The sequence below is a fragment of the Ailuropoda melanoleuca genome, unplaced genomic scaffold (genome assembly GCF_002007445.2).
Source record: "Ailuropoda melanoleuca isolate Jingjing unplaced genomic scaffold, ASM200744v2 unplaced-scaffold11384, whole genome shotgun sequence".
NCBI lineage: Eukaryota > Metazoa > Chordata > Mammalia > Carnivora > Ursidae > Ailuropoda > Ailuropoda melanoleuca.
In genome coordinates, this window is record NW_023179820.1 from 3729468 (window position 1) to 3752389 (window position 22922).

Consider the following 22922-nt stretch of genomic DNA (forward strand, 5'->3'; position numbering starts at 1 on the left):
ATTAGATGTAAAAAGCTTAAATGCTTCAGTTTCAGGTAGAGATTGAAAAAAATGAATAAAAACATTATTTAATTAAATGCTGTTTATAAGAGACACAATTCAGATTCAGAAACAGATTGAAGGTAAAAAAAATGGAAATATATATATATCTATATATAGATATCTATATATCACATATGTATATACATATACCATAGAAACAATAATAAAATGGAACTAAAGTGGCTACACTAATATCAGACAAAATAGACTTCAAACAATTATTGTTAATTGAGGAAAAAAGGACATTTTATAGTGATGAAAAGTGAATTTGTCAGAAAAGCATAGGAATTGTAGATAAACATGCACCCAATAGTATTAGTTCAAATGCATGAAGCAAAAGCACACAGAATTGAAGGGAGATGTACACAACCCAACAATGATAGTTGGAAACGTCAACATCTCATTTACAATTATGGATGGGACAACTAGGAAGAAGATAAGTGAGTAAAGAGAAGGCCTGAAAAACAGAAGAAAACAGCTAGCTTGAGCTGACATCTATCGGACATTCTACCCCAAAACAGTGGAATACATATTTTTTCTCAAGTACTCATAGAATGTTTTTCAGGATAGACCCAATGCTATGACATAAAAAAGACACAAAAACTAATGATGCACAGTATGGTGGCTAACTGAACATAATAATTAAAAAAAAGCCTCAATACATCCAAAAAGATTGAAATAATATAAAATACATTTTCCATCAAGTATGAGATTAAATTAGAATAAACAACAGAAGAGAATTGGGGAATTTCATAAATGTAAGTTGATTCTTGTTATCCATGATATTTATGTTCTACAAGTCATCATGAACAATAATCCAGCAAATACTGAAAAATTGCTTCTACGGGAAATGCAGGGATGAGTTCCTGCAAGCTTCTGGTCACAGCATATTTTCATCAACTAATTACTATATAACTTTGTTTTATGTGTGTTTTGTTTAAAGGCAACTTAATATTGTTGTTGAGTCTTTAAAACTGAGCTCACAGTCACCAGCACTATAACTCATGCTTAGACAAAGCTTATCCAACATGTATATTTTCTCTGTAAGCATGTCATGTAAGCATGACAAAGCTTATCCAACATGTATATTTTCTCTGTAAGCATGCTCTTTTTTTTAAGATTTTTAAAATTTATTTATTTGAGAGAGAAAGAGAGAGCAGAGTGAGCAAGAGAGGGGTGAGGGGCAGAGGGAGAAGAAGAAGCAGGCTTCCTGCTTAGATCATGACCCTGGGATCATGACCTGAGCTGAAGGCAGAGGCTTAACTGACAGAGCCATGCGGGTACCCCTAGTGATCTTGTGCTTGAACACCAAACAGCATATCAGCACTATGTTTTGGGGTCATTTTAAAGAGCAAAGTCAGAGATACAAAAATGTGAAATTCTTGACTTTAGTCTACCAAAAAAAAAAGACACTTTTTGTATACATTTCACAATATGAGAGCTGAAACAAGGAGTCTAAGTATTACCTTGTTTGACTTCTGCTGGGAAAGTGCATGGTGTGTTATTAAAATTTGTCACTGTTTTGCATATATCTACAAATGTCCATGAAAACACCATGAAAAGTGATTTTGGAAATAAAAATAAATGTTAGCAAGTAGGTAAATTTGCAAATACTGAATCCACAAATAATGAGAATTGATTGTATGCCACGGTGTAAAGGAAAATTCTTAAGCTCTCAGGGAGTCTAAGGTTAAATCACAAGAGGTATTAGTAAATGTTTTGAGATAAATGAAAACAAAAATAGTCTATTAAAATTTATGAAATGCATATAGATCAGTGATTGAAGAAAATTCATATCTACAAATGTGTATATTAAGAAAGAGTCAAATCAGCATCCCAGATTTCCATGTGTAAAAACTAGATAAAAAATACTAAATTAAAATCAAAGCAAGCAGAACAAAGGAAGTCATAAAGATTAGAGCAGAAAAATATAAAATAAAAGATAAGAACAATAGATAATATAAACAAAATCAAAAGTTGGTTCTTTGAGAGATCAACTAAATTGAAAACCCTTTGGGAAGTCTCATCAAGCAAAGAGAAGACTCAGATTACTAAAATCTTGAATGAAAAAGAGGACATCATTCCTGATGAAATAGAGCTAAAAAAAAAAAGATAAAAAGGAAATAAAGGAACAACTTTATGCTAACCAACTGGATAACTTAGATGAAAGGATGAAATTTATAGGAAGACAGACTACCAAATGTGACTCTAGGAGAAATAGAAAATTGATTAGACCTAATGAAAGTAGAGATTGAATTAATAGTTTGAGGACTTCCCATAAAGAAAAGGACTTCACTAGAACAAAATACAAACAATATTATTATACGAAATATTGTATCATACAATAGTATTAATATCATTAATACAAATACAAATGAAATCCAGCAATGTCTTAAAAGAATTATAGGGTCGCCTGGGTGGCACAGCGGTTGAGCATCTGCCTTTGGCTCAGGGCGTGATCCCGGCGTTCTGGGATCGAGCCCCACATCAGGCTCTTCGGCTATGAGCCTGTTTCTTCCTCTCCCACTCCCCCTGCTTGTGTTCCCTCTCTCGCTGGCTGTCTCTATCTCTGTCGAATAAATAAATAAAATCTTTAAAAAAAAAATAAAAAAAAATAAAAGAATTATAAACAATGACCAAGAGAGTTTTATTACAAGAATGGATGACTGGTTTACCAACCCCAAATCAATCAATGTGATGCACCATATTAATAGAATTTAAAATACATGTATTTGTCTCAGTAAATACAGAAATACAGAAATTTCATAAGCCCAACACCCTTTCATAATAAAAACACTCAGTGTAAAAAGAGAAGGGAAATTCTTCAATCTAATAAAGAGCATCTGTGTGCAACGCACATTGACCATCATACTTAATGGTAAGAATAAACTTTTTTCTGGTAAGATCAGAACAAGACAAGGAAGTCGGCTCTTAGCAGTCCTTCAACGTTGTACCAGATGGCCTAGCCAGGATAATCAGGCAATAAAAAGAAATACAACTATCTCAATTCACACATGCTGATCTTGTATATTGAGAATAATAAGGAACCCTCTGAAATCTATTTTCACTAATAAAGGATTTCGTCAATGTCGTAGTATACAAAATCAACATACAAATATCAATTATATTTACATATCCAAGCTATGAACAATTCCCAAATGAAATTAAGAAAACAATTCTCTTTACAATAACATCTAAATGAATGAAATAGGAAAATACCTTCAAAAGATGTGCAAACTTGTATACTGGATAAGTAACATTGTTATAAGAAATTTAAAAGATTCGCATAAAGGGAAAGATGTCCTATATTCATTAATTGGAAGGCAATATTGCGAAAAAAGCAATTTCTTCCTAAATTGAACAACACATTCAATAAAAACCCTTTCAAAAAATCCAGCTGCTTTTATCATGGAAATTGACAAGCTAATCTTAAAATTTTATGAAAATTCAAGGTATCCAGAATAGCTAAAACAGTTGAGAAAGAATGAAATTGAACAATACACAATTCCTAATTTCAAAACTTACTACAAAGCTATGGTAATCAAGACAGTATATTGACATCTTTGGCATAAGGATAGACATAGTGCAATAAGTAGAATCAGCAGTCCAAAAGCAACCCTCTCTCTTATAGTCAATTGATTTTGGAAAGGCTGCCAAGGCAATTCAATGAATAAAAAATAATCTTTGCAATAAATGGAGCTACAACAACGATATCTTTATGCAAAAGAATGATTTTAAAACTTTACATCAAACCATACAAAAAATTAACACAAAATAGATTGTAGACCTAAATGCAAGAGCTGAGACTAAAAAGACCTATAAGAAAATACGGGATTATATCTTTGTTATTTTGGATGAGGCAATTGTTTCACAGATGGGATTCCAAAACACCTGTGTGTGTGTGTGTGTGTGTGTCCATAATGTGTATGTGCATATGTATATTTTTATTTTATTAAAACTAAAAATTTTGTGGGTCAGGAGACCCTCAAAAGCTATAAACGTATTTCACAAAATGGGAAAAAATATTGTTTCTTGATTCTTTGACCATTACTCAAACTTAGGTTCTGTGTCTTCTAAGTAATAAGAAAACAAACTGGAAAAAGTATTGACATTTTTTCTTGAAATCAACATGCTTATAGAAAATTGCTCTTGAAATGCTCACTAATATAGTGATTTTAACAAAAATCAAATTCTTTTGATTTTCAGCCATAGATATTGCGTAATCAACATTTCTGTTTATCTGAATATTTCTAATTTTGCACAGTGATGAGTGATGATGTGTGGAATCAGACACTGCTACACATTTTAGACTTTGTTCTTAGACTGAAGGCAATAAAGCACTAAATTTTTCCGTCAGATTTATTACTTATTATTATAAAACTATAACTACACATTTAAATAGTAATATAGCCATTATCAAAACCCTTGTTGTGGAATATAAATTCATGAGAAGTTGTAAAGATAATACAGAGATATTCTACATACTCTTCATCCTGTTTCACCCAATGGTTATATCTTATGTAGCTGTAGTATAATATAAAAAATAGGAATTTGACATTGGTGCAATATGTGTGCAGTCCTGTGTCAATGGTACATGTGTGCAGTTGTAGAACCATTTCCATGACCAAGATATAGGACTTCTTTCATCATGTTGACCCATTTCTCACTTTTATCATTTCTGAATCCTATCAACAACTAATCTGCTTTCTCGTTTCTACAATTTTGTCATTTTGAGACTAGTATATAAATAAAATTATGCAGTAAGTGAAAATTTGGGCTTGACTTTTTTCCCTCAGCATAATGCCCTTGATATTTGTCCAAATTGCTGTGTATATCAATAGTTTGTTCTTTTTTGTTGCAAAGTAGTAGTCCATGATATGGATATACCACTTTTATCTAACCATTTACCTGTTGAGGGACATTTGCTTGTCTCCAGTGTTTAGTTATTGCAAATAAAACTGTTATGAACAATAGTGCATGGACATGAGATTTCATTTCTCTGGGATAAGTGCCCAGGATCACATTTGTTCAGTGGTATGGAAAATGTTTGTTCAGTTTTAAAGAAAATGTCAAATTGTTTTTCATAGTGGCTGTTAATGTTTTACATTTCCAGTAGCAATGTATGAGGAATCCAGTTTCTCTACATCCTCACCAGCATTTGGAATTGTTACTACTTTTTATTTTAGTGGTTCATATCATAGTCTTAGTTTTCATTTCCCTAATGGCTAACAACAGTGAACAACTTTACATGTGCCCATTTTCTATCTATATGCTTTTAGTGAAATGTCTATTTTTTGACCACTTTTCAATTGTATTTTTTATTTGTTTTACTGTTGAGTTTTTTGAGTCCTTTTTTTAAAAGATTTTATTTATTTATTTGAGAGAGAGAGAGAAAAAGAGAGAGAGAGAGAGCATGTCAAGAATGGGGAGGGGCAGGGAGAGAAGAAGGAGCACATTCCCCACTGAGCAGGGATCCAACATGGGGCTCGATCCCTGGACCCTAAGATTATGACCTGAGCTGAAGGCAGATTCTTAACCTACTGAGCCACCCAGGCACCCCTTATGAGTTCTTTATATATACTCTATATGAGGCTTTATTAGATATGTTGTTTGCAAATATTTTCTTCTAATTCTTCCAAAGTTTACCTTTCATCTTCTTAACAGGTATCTTGCAGAGAAAGTAAAAAATTTCATAAACCCCATTTATCAATTATTTATTTTATAGATGATGATTTTAGTGTCCTGTCAGGAATACTTCAACAACACCCAGGTGTCAAAGATTTTTTTCCTATGCTATCTTCAAAAAGGTCTACAGGCTAGGCGCACCTGAGTGGCACAGTCAGTTAAGTGTCTGACTCTTGGTTTTGGCTCAGGTGGTGATCTCAGGGTCATGAGATTGAGACCCACATGGGTCTCCACACTGAGCAGGGAGTCTGCTAGAGCTTCTCTTTCCCTCTCCCTCTTCCACTCCCCCATGTGCGCAAACTCTCTTTCCCTCTCTCTCTTTAAAAATAAATAAATCTTTTTTTTTTAAGTTCTATAGACTTGCCTTTGAATATATAACACATCTGAGTTCATTTTTTCCCTGTAAGCTGTGAAATTTAACTGACCTTCACTGTTTTGTCTATAGATGCCCAATTATTTCAGCAGCATTTGTTGTAAAGACTATTTTTCTTCTATTGGATTTCTTTTACAGCTTTGTGGAAAATCAGTGGGACATACGTGTGTGCTGTTATTTCTGTTTTATTTACCTTTTTGTCAATATCATATAATTCTGAATACATTAGCTGTATAATAGTACTTGAAATGAAGAAAAATGATTCCTTCTATTTTACTCTTATTTTTCAGAATTGCTTTAGCTATTCTAGTTCCTTTGTCTATCTATAGACAATTTATAATTACCTTTTCTGTATCTATATATAATCTCACTGATATTTTGATAAGGACGACATAAAACACAGATCAATCTGAAGAGAATTGGCATCTTATACTATGTTGATTTCTTAAAACAGTGAAAAGATACTTTTCTATTTTTTTTAGATCTTTTTGATTTAATTATTCTGCATTGTGTACTTTTCATCAAACAAATGCCAGCCATGTTTTGTTAGATTTCCATTTAGGAAAATCATATTTTAAGAGAATGTAATTGGTATTGATTTTGAGATTTTGTTTTTCAAATATTGTTGCAAATGGAAATATAATTAATGTTTTTATATTTACATTGCATCTTGAAATCAGTATAAATACACCTATTAGTTCGAGGTGTTTTTTGTTTTTGTTTTTAAGATTGCATGGGTTTATTTACAAAGATCATCAAGACATGCAAATTAAGGGAAGATGTATTTCCTTTTTCTGATCTTTATCACATTGCTTTCATTTTCTTGCCTTTTGTGTTGGCTACAAATTTCAATACTATATTACTATCAGTGGTGACTACAGACATTCTCTGCTTTCCTTATTTTAGGGGAAAGCATTTAGTCTTTCACCATTAAATATGATGTGAGCTTAGGGCTTTAATAGTTCTTTCTCAGGTTGAGTTCTACTCTATTTCTGTTTTTCTGAAAGTTTTCATTGTGAATTGGTATCAATTAATATGACCATGTAAATTTTTTAGCTTATTAATATAGTGGGATATAGTAATTGATTTTGAAATGTTGAACCAATCTTACATTCCTGGAATAAACCTTACCTGATAATGGTGTGTAATTCTTTACATATATTGATGAACTACATTTGCAAAATTTTAAGTATTTTTGCTTTTGTGTTCATGAAAGATACTGGTTTATAAGGTTTTTTTTGGTGTTTTTGTTTGTCTTTTTTGATACTATTTGCCTGGTTTTTGTATCAGGATAAAACTGTCTTATAAAACGAGCTTGGAATGTTTCCTTCTCTTCTATTTTCTGGAAGATAGCATGTAGAATTGTTGATTCTTCTTTAATGATTTGGTAGAGTTCTCTAGTGGAAACATCTGGGCTGGGAGATTTCCTTTTTCAGACTTTTAAAATTATTATTTCAATTTACTTAGTAGATAGCTATTCAATTGATCTACTATTCTCAAATGAGTTGTGATAATTTTTATTTTTCAAGGACTTGGTAATTCTATCTAAATTGTCAAATTTATGTGTGTAGATTTTCTTATACTATTTCCATATTCCTTATTTATTTCACTTTGAATTTCACTTCTTTATTTCACCTTATTTCAGTATTTTACTTTGAAGTCTGTGGATTTTATAATGATGTCCCTGTTTCATTCCTGTGAGTAATTCATGCCTCTTCTCTATTTTCTGTTAGTCTGGCTAGAAACATTTCAAAGGACCAAAATTATTTTCTCATTGCTTTTCTCTTAGAGTTTTATAATTAATTACATGAATTCTGGTCTTCATTAATTTGCTTCTTTCGGGTTGCTTTGGTTTTATGTTGCTCTTCTTTTTCTAATTTCACAAGGTGGTATTTTAAGATCATTGATTTGACACTTCCTGATTTCTAACACAAACATTCAATTCTAAAATTTCCTTCTTATCACAGCATTTACTGCATTCCACAAATTTTGATAAATTGTATTTTTATTTTTATGCAAATCCATGTGTTTTTAATTTCCTTGAAGTTTTCTTCTTTGATCAATGGAATTTTTTAGAAGCATAATGTTCAGTTTCTAAGTATTTTAAGATTTTCCTGTTATCTTCCTAGAATTGATTTCTAGTGTGATCTACTTGCTCAAAGAACATACTCTGTATGATTTCACTTTTGTTTTTCAATTAGTTGACATTTTCTTTATGGCCCAGGGTATAACCTTATTACAGGTTGGCAAAAATAGGAGTCTAGATTTTTGCTGGTGGGAGTGGGGGTAAGCCCAGTTTTCTGTAGCATTTGTCCAAAGTAGAGTAATAAATGGACCACATTTTTTGCCTGACTAGACTGCTTCTTTTCAGATCATATGGCTAGAGAGAGTTGATGTCTTTATTTTTTGTTTTGTTTATTGTTTTTGTTTTTTTTTTTCCATTTGTTTGTTTTGTTTGTAATCATTGATGTTTCTGGGCCCAGGCTTTCTACTCTCTTGTTTAAAATACATGATGCAAAAAGAAAAACCGAGTTCTCACCATGACGTTATTACTCAGATCCCAAGATCTATGGATCCCTAGCTTATCTGCTTTCTTCTCTCCCTTCAGAATGTCCTTTTGTTTGTTTTATATGTCATTTCCAGAGTTTTTATTACACTTAGGAGAAATAGGGAAATCATCCTAAAAGTAGAACTATATTTTTAAAGTACTACTAATTCCACATCTAAAGAAATATAATTGTCATAGTGAGTCAGATTCTTAGTTCATCACCTTTCATAACTCCAATGAAATAATGACAGACATATAACACAAATTTGACAGTGAAAATTTAATTATGGATATGACTCTTATTATGGCAATAACAAACAAGGAGACTGAATTAGTGATCAAAAACCTTCCAACAAAGAAAAACCCACAATCAAAAGGATACATAGGTGAATACTAATAGACATTCAAAGAATAATTAATACTAATCTTTTAAAAACTCTTTTAAAAAATAGAAGAGGAAACACTCTCAAAATGATTGTATGAAGGTAGAGTTACCCTTATTTCAATGCCAGACAAAGACAAGATTAAAAAAAAAAGTAAACTATAGGCCAATATTCCCAATGAACATTGATGCAAAAATCCTCAGTGAAATACTAGGAAATCAAAATCAGCAGCACATTAAAAAGATCATAAATGGGATTTATTACTGTGATGCAAGATAATTCAACACACAAAAATCAATGTGATATACCACATTAGCATAATAAAAGATAAAAATCAATGATCATCTCAGTAGATGTAGAAAAGCATTTGACAAACTTCAGCATCTTTTCATTATAAAAACTTGCAAAAAAAATGGTACAAAGGAATAAATATCAGCATAAAAAGGCTATATTTGAAAAACCCACAGCTAATATCATAATGGATAGGGAAAAACTGAAAACTCCACAAACATCCATTAAAACTAATAAATTCAGTGAATTTGTTGAATACAAAATTGACATAAAAATTAGTGGCATAAGTATATACTAACAACAAGCTATCTGAAAGAGGAATTAGGAAAACAATTCCAGGGGCGCCTGGGTGGCACAGCGGTTAAGCGTCTGCCTTGGGCTCAGGGCGTGATCCCGGCGTTGTGGGATCGAGCCACATCAGGCTCCTCTGCTATGAGCCTGCTTCTTCCTCTCCCACTCCCCCTGCTTGTGTTCCCTCCTCTCGCTGGCTGTCTCTCTCTCTCTGTCAAATAAATAAATAAATAAAATCTTAAAAAAAAAAAAAAGGAAAACAATTCCATTCACAATAGCAACAAAAAGAATACATTACTTAGGAATTAACTTAAAGAGATGAAAGACTTATACACTGAAGTTTCTAAAACACTGATGAAGGGAATTCTAAAGGACACAAATAAATGGAAAAACATACCATGTTTCCATACTTATGAAATAAAATAATTAATATTGTTAATATATTCATATTACCCAAAATGATTTGTAGGTTCAATGCAATACCTATCCAAATCACAATCATGCTTTTTACATAAATATAAAAAATCTTAAATTCATATGGAATCATAAGACCCCAAGTAGCCAACCAATCTAAAGTAAAAAGAAAGCCATAGGATCATATTTCCTAAATTCAAATTATATTACGAAGCTATAGGAACCAAAACAGTCTGGTGCCGGTATAAGTATAAACATATAGACCAATGAGTAGAATACAGATTCCAGAAATAAACCCACACTGTCAACTGCTCATTGATAAGGGTTCCAAGAACACACAACGTAAGCATAAATTCTTCAACAAGTGATGATGGGAAAACTATGTACCTACTTGCAAAAGAATAAAGTTGGATCGCTACCTCACAGCATACCTAAAAATCAACACAAAATGGATTAAAGACTCAAATGTAGGGGTGCCTGGGTGGCACAGCAGTTAAGCGTCTGCCTTCAGCTCAGGGCGTGATCCTGGCGTTATGGGATCGAGACCCACATCAGGCTCCTCCACTATGAGCCTGCTTCTTCCTCTCCCACTCCCCCTGCTTGTGTTCCCTCTCTCGCTGGCTGTCTCTATCTCTATCGAATAAATAAATAAAAATCTTTAATAAAAAAAAGACTTAAATGTAAGACCCGAAGCCAAAAAACTCCTTAAAGAAAAAGTAAGCAAAGATCATCTTAACATCAGTCTTGGCAAAATTTTTTTGGATAGAACACCCAAAACATAGGCAACAAAAGCCAAAATAGGGGGGCCACATCAAGCTAGACATCTTCTGAACAGCAAAGAAAATAATCAAGAACATGAAAGGCAATTTACAGAAAGGGAAAATTATTTGCAAATGATATATCTAATAGTGGACTAATTATCCAAACTATAGAAGGAACTCATACAACTCAATACCAAAAAAAAAACAAAAAACAAAAAACAAAAAACCCAAAACCAAAAAAACTCTATTTAAAAATGGGCAAAGTTCCTAAGAGACACAGAAGAAGAAATTTAAATGACTAACAATTGTATGAAAAGGTGTTCAACATCAGTAATCATTAGGGAAATATAAATCAAAATCATAATGAGATATCACCTCATAGCTATTATGAATGGCTATTACCAAGAAGACAAAAGATAACGGTGTTGGCAAGAATATGGCGAAAAGGGAAACCTTGTGCACTGTTCTGGGCAATGTAATTTGGGACAGCCAATATGGAAAATAATATGGACATTTTTCAAACAATTAAATAGAATTATCGTATTATCCAGTAATCCCAATCCTGGGGATATTTCCAAATGAAATGAAGTCATTACCACGAAAATATATCTGCACTCTCATGTTCATTGCAGCATTAATCACAGTAACCAAGATATGGGACAAAACTGACTGTCCTTTGACAGATGAATGGATAAAGAAAATGTTATACACACACACATAATGAAATATTATTCACCTTAATAAAAAAGAACATCCTGCCATTTGTGATATAGCTGGAACTGGAGGACATTATATCAAGTAAAACGAGCAAGACACAGAAAAAAAATACCGCGTGATTTAATTCACATGTGGCGTCTACAATAGCCAATCCTGCAGCAGAAAGTAGAATTGTGATTGCCAGAGGCTTGGGGGAGGGGGAAATGAGATGATGTTGGTCAAAGGGTATAAAATTTCAGTCATAAAAGATGAATAGAGATCTATTATATAATGTGATTGATGATAGTTGACAACATTGTTTTGTATAATTAAAATAAAATTTCTTTCCACCCCAACACAATGGTGGGTATGTAGAAGTGATGATATGCTAATTAGCTTGATTTTGGCACTCTTTTCACGATGTATACATGTATCAAAACATCAAGTAATACCTTAAATACATACAATTTTATATGCCAAAGATATCATGATAAAACTACAAAGAAATAAAAAAGAAGGTGACCCAGCATTTAAAGTATGGGTCAGAAAAAAAAAATGATTAAATATGGAACCTGTTACAGTGTTTCTTTTGAAAATGCTTTAAAAAGTGATAAAATGGTTTAGACAGCAGACTCATATCTTTTTTTTTTTTTAAAGATTTTATTTATTTATTCGACAGAGATAGAAACAGCCAGCGAGAGAGGGAGCACAAGCAGGGGGAGTGGGAGAGGAAGAAGCAGGCTCATAGCAGAGGAGCCTGATGTGGGGCTCGATCCCATAACACCGGGATCACGCCCTGAGCCTAAGGCAGACGCTTAACCGCTGTGCCACCCAGGCGCCCCAGCAGACTCATATCTTGCCATATATAATAATAAATAGACAAAAGATGCTTTAATTTAATAAAACATATGTACATTCCCAGTTACAATGCAAATGCATTATAACCAGAGCTTATTTAACCAGTAATAGAGTTTGTTTGGGGAACATGATTGTTTGAATTGCCACATGTATTACAGAAATAAAGTTCTACATAGTATTTAACTTTTTGGTTGTGTAAAGGTCAGCAGGGAGTCTGCTTCTCTCTCTCCTGCTGCCCCCCCCAACTTGTGCTCTCTCTTGTTCCTTTTCTCTCTTTCAAAATAAATACATAAAAATCTTTAAAAAAATAAAATAATGTCCATGCTACCCGAAGCAATCTATAGATCCGATATAATCCCTATCAAAATTCCAATGGTATTTCAATGAAAATAAAACAAATGATGCTAAAATTTGTATGGAACCACAAAAGACTCTGAATAGTCAAAAGCGATCTTGAGAAAGAAAAAAGCTGAAGGCATCACACTCTCTGAATTCAAACTCTATTACAAAGATATAGTAATCAAAATGATATGGTATGGGCATAAAAACAGACACACATATCAATGCAAGAGAATTGAGAATCCAAAAATAAACCCATGCATATATATCTAATTAATTTAAAACAGAGGAGCCAAGATGCAAGTCTCAATCCCAGGAGTCTGGGATCTTGACCTGAGCCTAAGGCAGACACAACCAACTGAGCCACTCAGGCACCCCATGGACATTTTAACAGTATTAATTCTTCTAATCCTTGAGCACAGAACATCTTTCCATTTATTTGTGTCTTCAATTTCTTTCTGTTTTTTTGTGTCTAATGTACAGGTCATATACCTCAGTGGTTACATTTATTCCTAGGTATTTTCTTCTTTTTGATTCAATTGTAAATGAGATTATTTTCTTATTTCCCTTTCTGATAGTTCCTTTAATAACGAACTACTAATGTGTATAGAAATGTAGCATATTTCTGGGGCTCCTGGGTGGCACAGCGGTTAAGCATCTGCCTTCGGCTCAGGGCGTGATCCCGGCGTTATGGGATCGAGCCCCACATCAGGCTCCTCTGTCATGTTTTCTAGGCTGTTTGCTTTATGTTTGTTTTGTCTGTAATGAATACTCTAGTTATTGTTAACATTTGGTTACTTTCAAGTTCTGAAAAAGTTAATTCTGATAATTTTGATTGTTTTTTTCATTGCTTTTCCAGAAAAGTACCATTTCAGAAGATCTTATTTTGCCATTCTGGAAGTCCAACCCACATTTATATTTTATACCTTTTTTCCAGGGGAGTTAGTGGTAGACAGGAAATAATAGGTAAGAAGAAAAAGTAGTAGGCAGAAATGTGTTCAAATTTGGTTATTGATACCAATGTCAACTCATTTTTCCTCTGTCTCAATGGTCACCTATGGCCACTATATTCCTTATTGGAGCTTCAGTTATCACCTCTTTCTATTTCTCTTCCAATATCCTCCTGAGAACTAGAATGACAGTTGGATAGGCAGGGCTGTGTGCATGACCTAATGTCTCAGCCCTGGCTGAGTCAGACCATTATAAGACTGTTGACCACTTAGAGACTTTACTGGTAACAGTGATGGGAAATGCAAGCTTTACATAATTATGAATTATGCCAGAAAGGTCATTAAAAAGCAAAAACAAAAAAATGAAAAGGAAAGAAGGAAGAACAATAACTAACTGTATCAAACTGCTGCAGATCTTAGGGAAGATTGAGAATCTTATTTCCAAAGCATGTTATTGAAATGACCAGTTTTAAACAAAAATTGTGAGACATTTAAAGAATCAAGAAATTGTGGCACATATATAAGAAAACGAACTGTCAGGAGGAACTTTCCCTGGGGAAGTCCAGCTATTGGACATAATAGACAAAAACTTTGTATTATCTACCACATATATGTTCAAAGGGCTAATGGAAGCCATGCTCAAAGAATTAAAAGAAAGTATGACATGTCTAATGAAATGGAAAATGTCAACAAAGACATAGGAATAATAAAATCAAATTTTATTGTATTAAAGTGCAATAACAAAAAATTTCATGGAAGTATTAAACAAAAGATTTGAAATTTTGAACAGAAAATGAGAAATTGAAGAGTTCAATATATGTCAATCTCACTAAGTCAATTGAGATTATCCAGTCTAGGGAACAGAAAATGAGTAAATGGGTAAAAATGAACAAGATCCTCAGAAACTTAAGTGTGTGACAGCACCAATCATATACATAACGGGAATCCGAGGAAAGTGGAAAGAAAAGGGGAAGAATGATTATTTGAAGATTATTAGAAGAAATAAAGCACGAAAACTTCTCAAATATGATGAAATATATTAACCTCCAAATCCCAGAAGTTCAGTGAACTCCAAGTATGATAAACCGACAGAGAAACAAACATCGTGATTGAACTTTTAAAAGCCCAAGTAAAGAATCCTGAAGGCAGCAAGAGAATGATGCCAACAGTACTTGGGATCACTAATAAGGGTAACAGATGATTCCTAATAATAAGCAATAGAGGCCACATAGGACTAGAATGACATATTTAAGTCCTGAAACAAAGATTAGCAAACAAGAGTCCTTTATCTAGCTAAATTTCCCTTCAAAATGAAGAGGAAGTTAATTAAATCATGGCTAGATTAAGCAACAACAAAAGAGTTTGTCACTAGAAGATCTGCACTCAGAATAAAATGAGAGAATAGTAACTTCAATCTACATGAAGGAATTAAGCATACTTTTTAAAGCTAATTCCATAATTAATATAATTGACAGTATAAATACATTTTTGTTTGTAATTCTTCTGTTCTTCTTACTGATTTAAAAGACCATTGCATAAAATAAAAGCTATAAAACTACCCCTGGGCTTATAATTTATAAAGATGTGATATGTAAGACAATAGCATAAAGGAAGGAGGAGGCAACAGAGGTATATTGGAACAAAATTTTTTTTAAAGATTTTTTTAATTTATTCGACAGAAATAGAGACAGCCAGCGAGAGAGGGAACACAAGCAGGGGAGAGGGAGAGGAAGAAGCAGGCTCATAGCAGAGGAGCCTGACATGGGGCTCGATCCCATAACGCCGGGATCACGCCCTGAGCCGAAGGCAGATGCTTAACCGCTGTGCCACCCAGGTGCCCCTGGAACAAATTTTTAAATACTATCAAATTAAATTAGTATTGATCTGAACCAGAAATTTCTAAATTATTAATTATATTCTCCAGCATAACTAGGATAGCTAAATATATAATAAAATGCAAGTGAATTAAAATTATATATGCATACACACATAAAAGAAGGCAGTGATAGAGGAATGAAAGAATAAGATATACTGTAAACAAATAGCAAATGATAAACATAAATTATACTTCACATATAACTACATTTAAAGTAAATATATTAAGTGTTCCATACAAAAAACAGATTAGCAAAATGAATTTTTAAAAAATTCTTGAGGTGATGACCTCAAGAAAAATGCTTTAGATTTGTAATTAAGCTTAATTAAATAATTAATTAATTATAACTTGAACCATTTTTTTCATGTTTTAAACCTTTATTTTGAGTCAAATTTTGTGTATAGTGTAAAATCATTCTTTTGCATGTGACTGTCCAGTTTTCCCAATATCATTTATTGAAGAAATTGTCCTTCCCTCCTTGTATGAACTTCCTCTCCCTCTCCCTCTCCCTCCCCCCCTGCTTGTGTTCCCTCTCTCGCTGTCTGTCTCTATCTCTGTCAAATAAATAACAAAATCTTAAAAAAAGAAATGTAGCATATTTCTGTATATTGATTTTGAACCCCGCAATTTTACTGTATTTGCCTATTAGTTCTAAGTATATTTAGTAGAATCTCTAGGATTTTCTTATATAATATCCTGTTATCAGCAAATATATAAAAAAAGATATATATATATATGATATCTAAGTTCCTCTGGTCTAACATGGTGTTTAAAGATGACTTTTCCTTATTGATTTTCTGTCTGGATGATCTATCCATTGATGCGAGGTATTAAAGCCCCCTACTTTCACTGTATTGCTATTTCTCACTTTAGATCTTTTATTTTCTTAAGATTTTATTTATTAATTTGAGAGAGAGAGAATCAGAGAGAGAGAGCATGAGGGGGGGAGGGTCAGAGGGAGAAGCAGACTCCTTGCTGAGGAGGGAGCCTAATGCAGGACTTTATCCTGGGACTCCAGGATCATCACCTGGACCAAAGGCAGTCGCTTAACTAACTGAGCCACCCAGGTGTCCCATCCCTTTAGATCTTTTAATATCTGTTTTATATGTTTAGGTGCTTCATCATTTCTTAAATATTAGATAAACATTATTGATTTCACTTACTGATTCATTTCTCTGTTCATTTAAGAAAGAAAAACAGACTTCTCTAAAAGATTGTTATCTACACTTGCTCTTTTTTTTTTTCCACTCAATCACTCATGAACTGATTCCTATGAATCTTTTGCATCCACTTCTCCATTAAACTTCTTTGTCAAGGATAAAAATCTAAATCCAATAGTCAATTTCCAGTTCTTATTTTACCAGACTCTATTTTGTCTCTCTCTCTTCCATGGCAACTACTGCTGTCTTGTCTTTGCTAGTTCTTCCCTATCTTTCCTATATTTTATACTGTAAGATCTGCAGGATTGGCCTTTAATCCTTTTTTCTGCATACCTTCCACACCTGAACTTGTCACTCAGACCACAGATTTATTCTTTATCTCATCTATTTGCTAACACGACCTAAATTTTATGCCAACCTTGATTTTTCCCTTAAGTCCTCACTAATATAGAGAGCTATATACTTATCTTTGTCATTCCAATATGTTTTCAAATGTAACATGCCCCAAACCAAAATCTTGGTGTTTCATGCCAAACCTGCTTTTTTCATAATTCCACCATTTTAGTAAATGACAACTCTCTACTTTCATTTGCTAAATAAAGTATTTTGGAATCATCCTTGATCAACTTTACTTTCAAATCCCATACCTTTCCTTATTGAACACTTTATAACTTCTCTCCTTTTTTTCAATCTTATTTCCAAGGAACTCAGAATTGTGATTTTTTTCAAAATTATAATTTTAAGACTTAGGTCAATTCTTGTCACTTCTCTACTCAAAAATATCCCATGGTTTTCCATGTCACTCAGAGTAAAACTCATGAAGAGTCCGTATGGCACTCCAAATTCTGACCTGTGTTATTTCTTTGACTTCACTTCCTATTAATTCCTCCTTAATTCATTCCATTCCCACAATAGCTCCTTGCTTTAACTCAAACTCTCCTAGAATGTTTCTATCTCAGGGCATTTGAAATTGCACGTCTGTCTGAAATTGTTTGTTTTACAGACATTCAAATGGTTTATTCCTTTGTCCCCTTCAGATTTTGCACACATGCCAATGAAGATTTTCCTGTTTTGCGGCCCCTTCTACACTCTTTGCTCTCTTCTCTGCTTTATTATCTTGACTATACTTACAAACATATTCAGCAATATTATATTTAATTTATTTATGTCCTTATATTTTGTCTTTTGCCACTGGATTCTAAGTCCTATCAGGACTTTTTTTTTTTTTTGTCTATTTTGCTCACTATTTATATCTTTCCACTCAGGAAAAGACTAAATGCATATTAAGCACTCAATAAATATTGATTGAATGAATGAATGATTACATTTTGAAGAAAACTTAAGTTTAGGGAGATTTATGGGGTTCAGAAGAGCTTTATTACAAGAAGATAATAAATAATTTGATGTATGTCATTGGGGATGCTCAGCAGATAGATGGGCATGTAGGTCTAGGAGTCATATTATAAATGAGTAAAATAGATAGATAGATATAGATTAGATAGATGATAGATGATAGAAGATAATAGATGATGATAGATAGATGATAGATAGATAGATAATGATAGATAGATAGATGATAGATAGATAGATAGATAGATAGATAGATAGATAGATAGATAGAAGTGATAACTGAAGCCCCAATAAGGAATATAGTGGCCATAGGTGACCATTGAGACAGAGGAAAAATGAGTTGACATTGGTATCAATAACCAAATTTGAACACATTTCTGCCTACTGCTTTTTCTTCTTACCTATTATTTCCTGTCTACCACTAACTCCCCTGGAAAAAAGGTATAAAAATTTTACAGTGCTAATCAACTTCAAATAATTGGCTTATTATTTATAAGGTATGAATAATTGAAAATAGTAAACTTTCTAAAAATTTCTGTATAATTAGTTATCTATTCTCCAAAATTAATAAAGATGTGGCAGAATTATTTTTGAACAAAAGTTGTTATATTTTTGCCTACTTGGGATATTCAAAATATTTCCCCTTTACCAAGAGTGAATTGCATGGTTTTTTGTTGTTTTCTTTTTTAATAATATATTGGCACATCTCATATTTTCCAAAACTTTACCACCCTTTTCATATCTGGCTCACTGAATATGGGTTGATATCAAAAGTAATTCAGAATCTGCAGGTGACATAAACTGGTTGCACAAAGAATGAAGCGATGAACAGGGAACTTCAAGGTTGAGTTAAGGCAATAGAAAAGCTGCTAGTTGACAAATAACATATCATAGTGCCACTGAAGTGGATTGTTAAAAATAAAGCTTCTGAAATAATTATGATGGAATAACTAAAATCATTTTTATATTGAAGTATTTTAGGAAATTAGAATAGTTAAATCTTTGCTGCTCTCTAGAATAAGTCACCATTTGCCATAGGAAACTATGAAATACTAAAGTTTTAAAAGGGAATTGCCGAGAAAGCATAGGTATTTTACATATATTGTACAGAACTGTGAATGAATTTATGTTGTGTTCTATTGTACTCCTACTGCATGATCTGATAAAATATTCTGAAGGTGAATTATTTTACTTACATAATTTCCTGGTGCACGGCACATATTATGATATGTCCCAATTGAATAAATACTTTGAACTGTTTTCCATTGTCACATACTACAAATTGCAAACACTATTACTAGTGTGCACATCAATTGTAATGCTACATCCTTTATTATAAATATGAATGATATAGCAACAACTTTGTCAGTAATTTCATATGGTTTATTACACTCTAATTATCCTTTTTGTGAATAATTTTGTCATCTAGACTACATGAAGCATATGTATGTATTTGTCTTTTCTGAATCCTCTTGAACATTTTATGGGACTACTGATGGTTTTCCATACTTGATCACCCAAGCTGATGTCAGCTTTTGAAATCTATCCTGAGCATCACCTCATGATTTTACAGCTAGTCTGACATCATTTCTGGTTTGAGAAAAGCAAAACAAAACTCTTTTCTATTTTTTGTTTTCAATGTGGGCCACAAATTTCCTTAAGGATTCAAGTGGGAAACATATTTCAAAAAATCCAAATGATTAGTGGGCCTTGGTTGATTTTTTTTAACAACCAAATACAACAAATTTAAACAACCAAGTGCAACAATTAAAATTAAATACATTTAAAATTAATGTATGCACTACATTTTGGAATTGAACCATTTGGCTCCTAGTGTCATAAATGTTCATAACCTCTCACTTTCAGCATTTCATATTCAGTGTCTTATGATAAGTTGTAACTTATTCTAGAGAATAATGAAGAATATTTTAAAAATTATTTCAATCTGGATTTATCATTTGGAATGTGTATAAAAATATATTTTAAACTATTCCCATGTTTTGTACTTTATCAAGAATAAAATTTTATTCTGGTCAAATATATTTCTATCCAGCATTTGGCAATATTGAAATGACTTTCATAGATAACAAAAATGCTTAGTATTTCTCTCTCTTAGACTGCCATGTTTTGAAGTAAATCTACAATACATTATATATTGAACAAAAATGTCTAAGTTTCTATACATTTGATAGAATTAACTGATTTGAATTATGTTTATTGAGCTTGAAAAAATGACTCATTATTATCTAGTTGTCCAATTATTGTCAACTTTTTTAAAGAAATTGATTTTATCTGAAGCATTTCTTTTTCCCTTTCAGGAGCTGGAGTTTTCAAATCTATTTGCTGTTCTTCACTGCATTCATTCATTCTTTGCTGCCAAAGTAGCTTGTTTGGACCCTCTCTTTTTAGGCAATCAGGCTACTGCTTCTGCTGCCTCCAGCTCTGCTACTACAAGCAAAGCAAAGTACACAACTTGACATACTGAGCTTTGCATTGTCACTTACCATGACTATATAAAGAGAATAAACATAATCATCATTTTAGACCTTGGAGAAACAATGACATCACCAAGTCAACAGTGAATTCAGTTTGAAATTTCAGCAGAAAACAAGGTCATTAAGGAATCTCAAAAAGCACTTCTATTTTGGAACACATCTGTGAATAATCTTAAATGAACATAACAGCTTGTTCTCATTCAGTTTATTTGTACCAGTATTTCATCGAAAGTGAAGACAAAAGAATGAATGATTCAATGTATGTAAATAATATAAAAGTTGTAAGCTACCTATAAATAAAAATACCACTTAAATGGTTATTTCTGTATTTTAGATTATTTTCTCTGACAAATACATGTTGGGCCAGATCATGAACTAATGCCCTATCATTGAATTATGAATGATATAAAGGAGGCAAAAAATCACATGGCGGCAAAGAAAAAAGCATGCAAAAAATTTCATCAAAGAAGAAAGCACTTTAATTTGCTGATGTAGATTTTTCCTTCTATTTTCATTCCGTGATATGACACTGGCATTCCAATTTTGTTTATCTTGTTGTCGACTATTCCTAAGATTTTCAAAAGAATAAATACATCGATTATATGATAGTCAAAATGTAAAATGTACTGTTTTTCCTTAAATCACTGATTCCATCGCTGCTAGGGTCAACCAAATATGCTGAAATATGATAATTCAATTATGAATAGTGAAAACGTTCATGAACCTCTTGTTCTTTCCTTCATTTAAGGAGATTTATACTTACCTAATGGAATTTGTTATCAAATTAAAGTTTCATAAATTTTCAGTGACCCCAAAAACTTTTATAGAGAAAATAATACAAAAAATGTGGTGTGAGAAACAATTCTTTGTAATCCTAATTCTACTAGTTAATCATGGACTGAAATGAACTTAGCATGTAGTCTCAGTTTTACTTATTTCAGGTAAATGACATTTTCCCATTTTAATATTTTTTGAGAAAATAAGATGAGCTATGAAAATAAAATTTTAAATTTCTAACTTACCATGTCATAAAAAGTGATTATATAATGCCAAACTATGTGGGTTACTTTAGTTATCTTGTCTTAATAAATGTGAAGAGGCTGGAAATTTGAAAGCATCAGAGATATGTGCACACGACTCAGATCCCAGGTATTATATAACCATTTGTTTAGTGTGGAAAACACTATCTGTCCTTTATTACAGCTGTACTGAGATCTGCTTTTAAACAACCAGCTGCCTATTAAAAAAAAGAAAAAAATACCTTTTTTATTAACACACACATTCCCAACTAAATAAAACATTGGAAAGTTCCTTGTGAAGATGATGAACTATCCAGTAAGGTAGTGTGCTTTTCTTTTTTAAATAAGAAAAAAAAAAGTTACTCAAGAAGAAAACAAAATTATTTGCAAAAAGGACACATGATCGTTATGCTTTAAAATTTATGAAATTATTTCTATAATCATAAATTATTAATTCACTTTGTGTCTGGTTAATTCTTAAGCATGTTAAATTGAAAAGAAAGAGTGAAGGTTCATTATTGTATGTGGCAAGAATTAAGCTGGATCTAGGACACCTTATTAAAAGAACTGTGGCTAATTAGACACTACATACTTTTAATATATTTTATTTGCCCATAAAATTAATATATGTTCATAATTGGGAAAACACTGTGCAATTATTGTTTAGTAAGTATTCACCAAATAGAACTGTCATTCTAAACTCAGAAGTCCACCCAAAACAGGTTTCAGTAAGCATCTGTTGAGCTTATGGGAGGAGAGCAAAGGGAGGCATCCATCTGCCTTAGGGTCAGAAGCAGTAGTAGCCACTTCATTACAGAATCTCTTCTATGAGCTAGAGTTGTATCTTGGTGTGCCCTACATTGGGGCAACATTTATGTCCACAGTGATAATCTGGTCTACAGGTATTGTGAAATGGGCTAGTTAGCCAAAAGGAAAAAAAAATAGTTTTAAAACCTTATATGCGTGTTATGTAATCATTTTTAATAAATAATGTCAGATTTTGTAAAAGCTTCATTTTAAATATACAAGAAGACAATTTAATTAAATATCCTTTTTGTTATATCATAAAAATCTTCTAGTCTGTGCTTATGTGTATGATGAAGGAAAATGTGCACAATGAGATATGTATGGATATATATCTCCTTGTACAACACACACACACACACACATATATGTGTGTATATGTATATAATAAAATGATACCAACAAATTATATTAGAAGAATGTATTTCAAGTACATATATTTAATATACTTTAAATTTACACTGTAAATTGTAGCTTGAATTAAAATTTATGATAATACAATATTGTGTTTATTTTTGATACTATTGATAAAAAACTAACATACCTAAATTACTACTTAAAATTAGTGAAGCACCTATCTATCAGAA

At 32.3% G+C, this 22922-nt stretch overlaps 1 protein-coding gene across 1 annotated transcript in view; it reads left to right on the forward strand.

The window, feature by feature from the left end:
• SNTG1 (syntrophin gamma 1) overlaps positions 1-20662 on the forward strand; it is a 556874-nt gene extending 536212 nt beyond the window's left edge. The window contains exon 18 of the mRNA XM_034650177.1: positions 20336-20662. Within this exon, the coding sequence (XP_034506068.1) occupies positions 20336-20494 (159 nt within the window). The 3' untranslated portion in view covers positions 20495-20662. The remainder of the gene's footprint in view (positions 1-20335) is intronic.
• The last annotated feature ends 2260 nt before the right edge of the window (positions 20663-22922 follow it).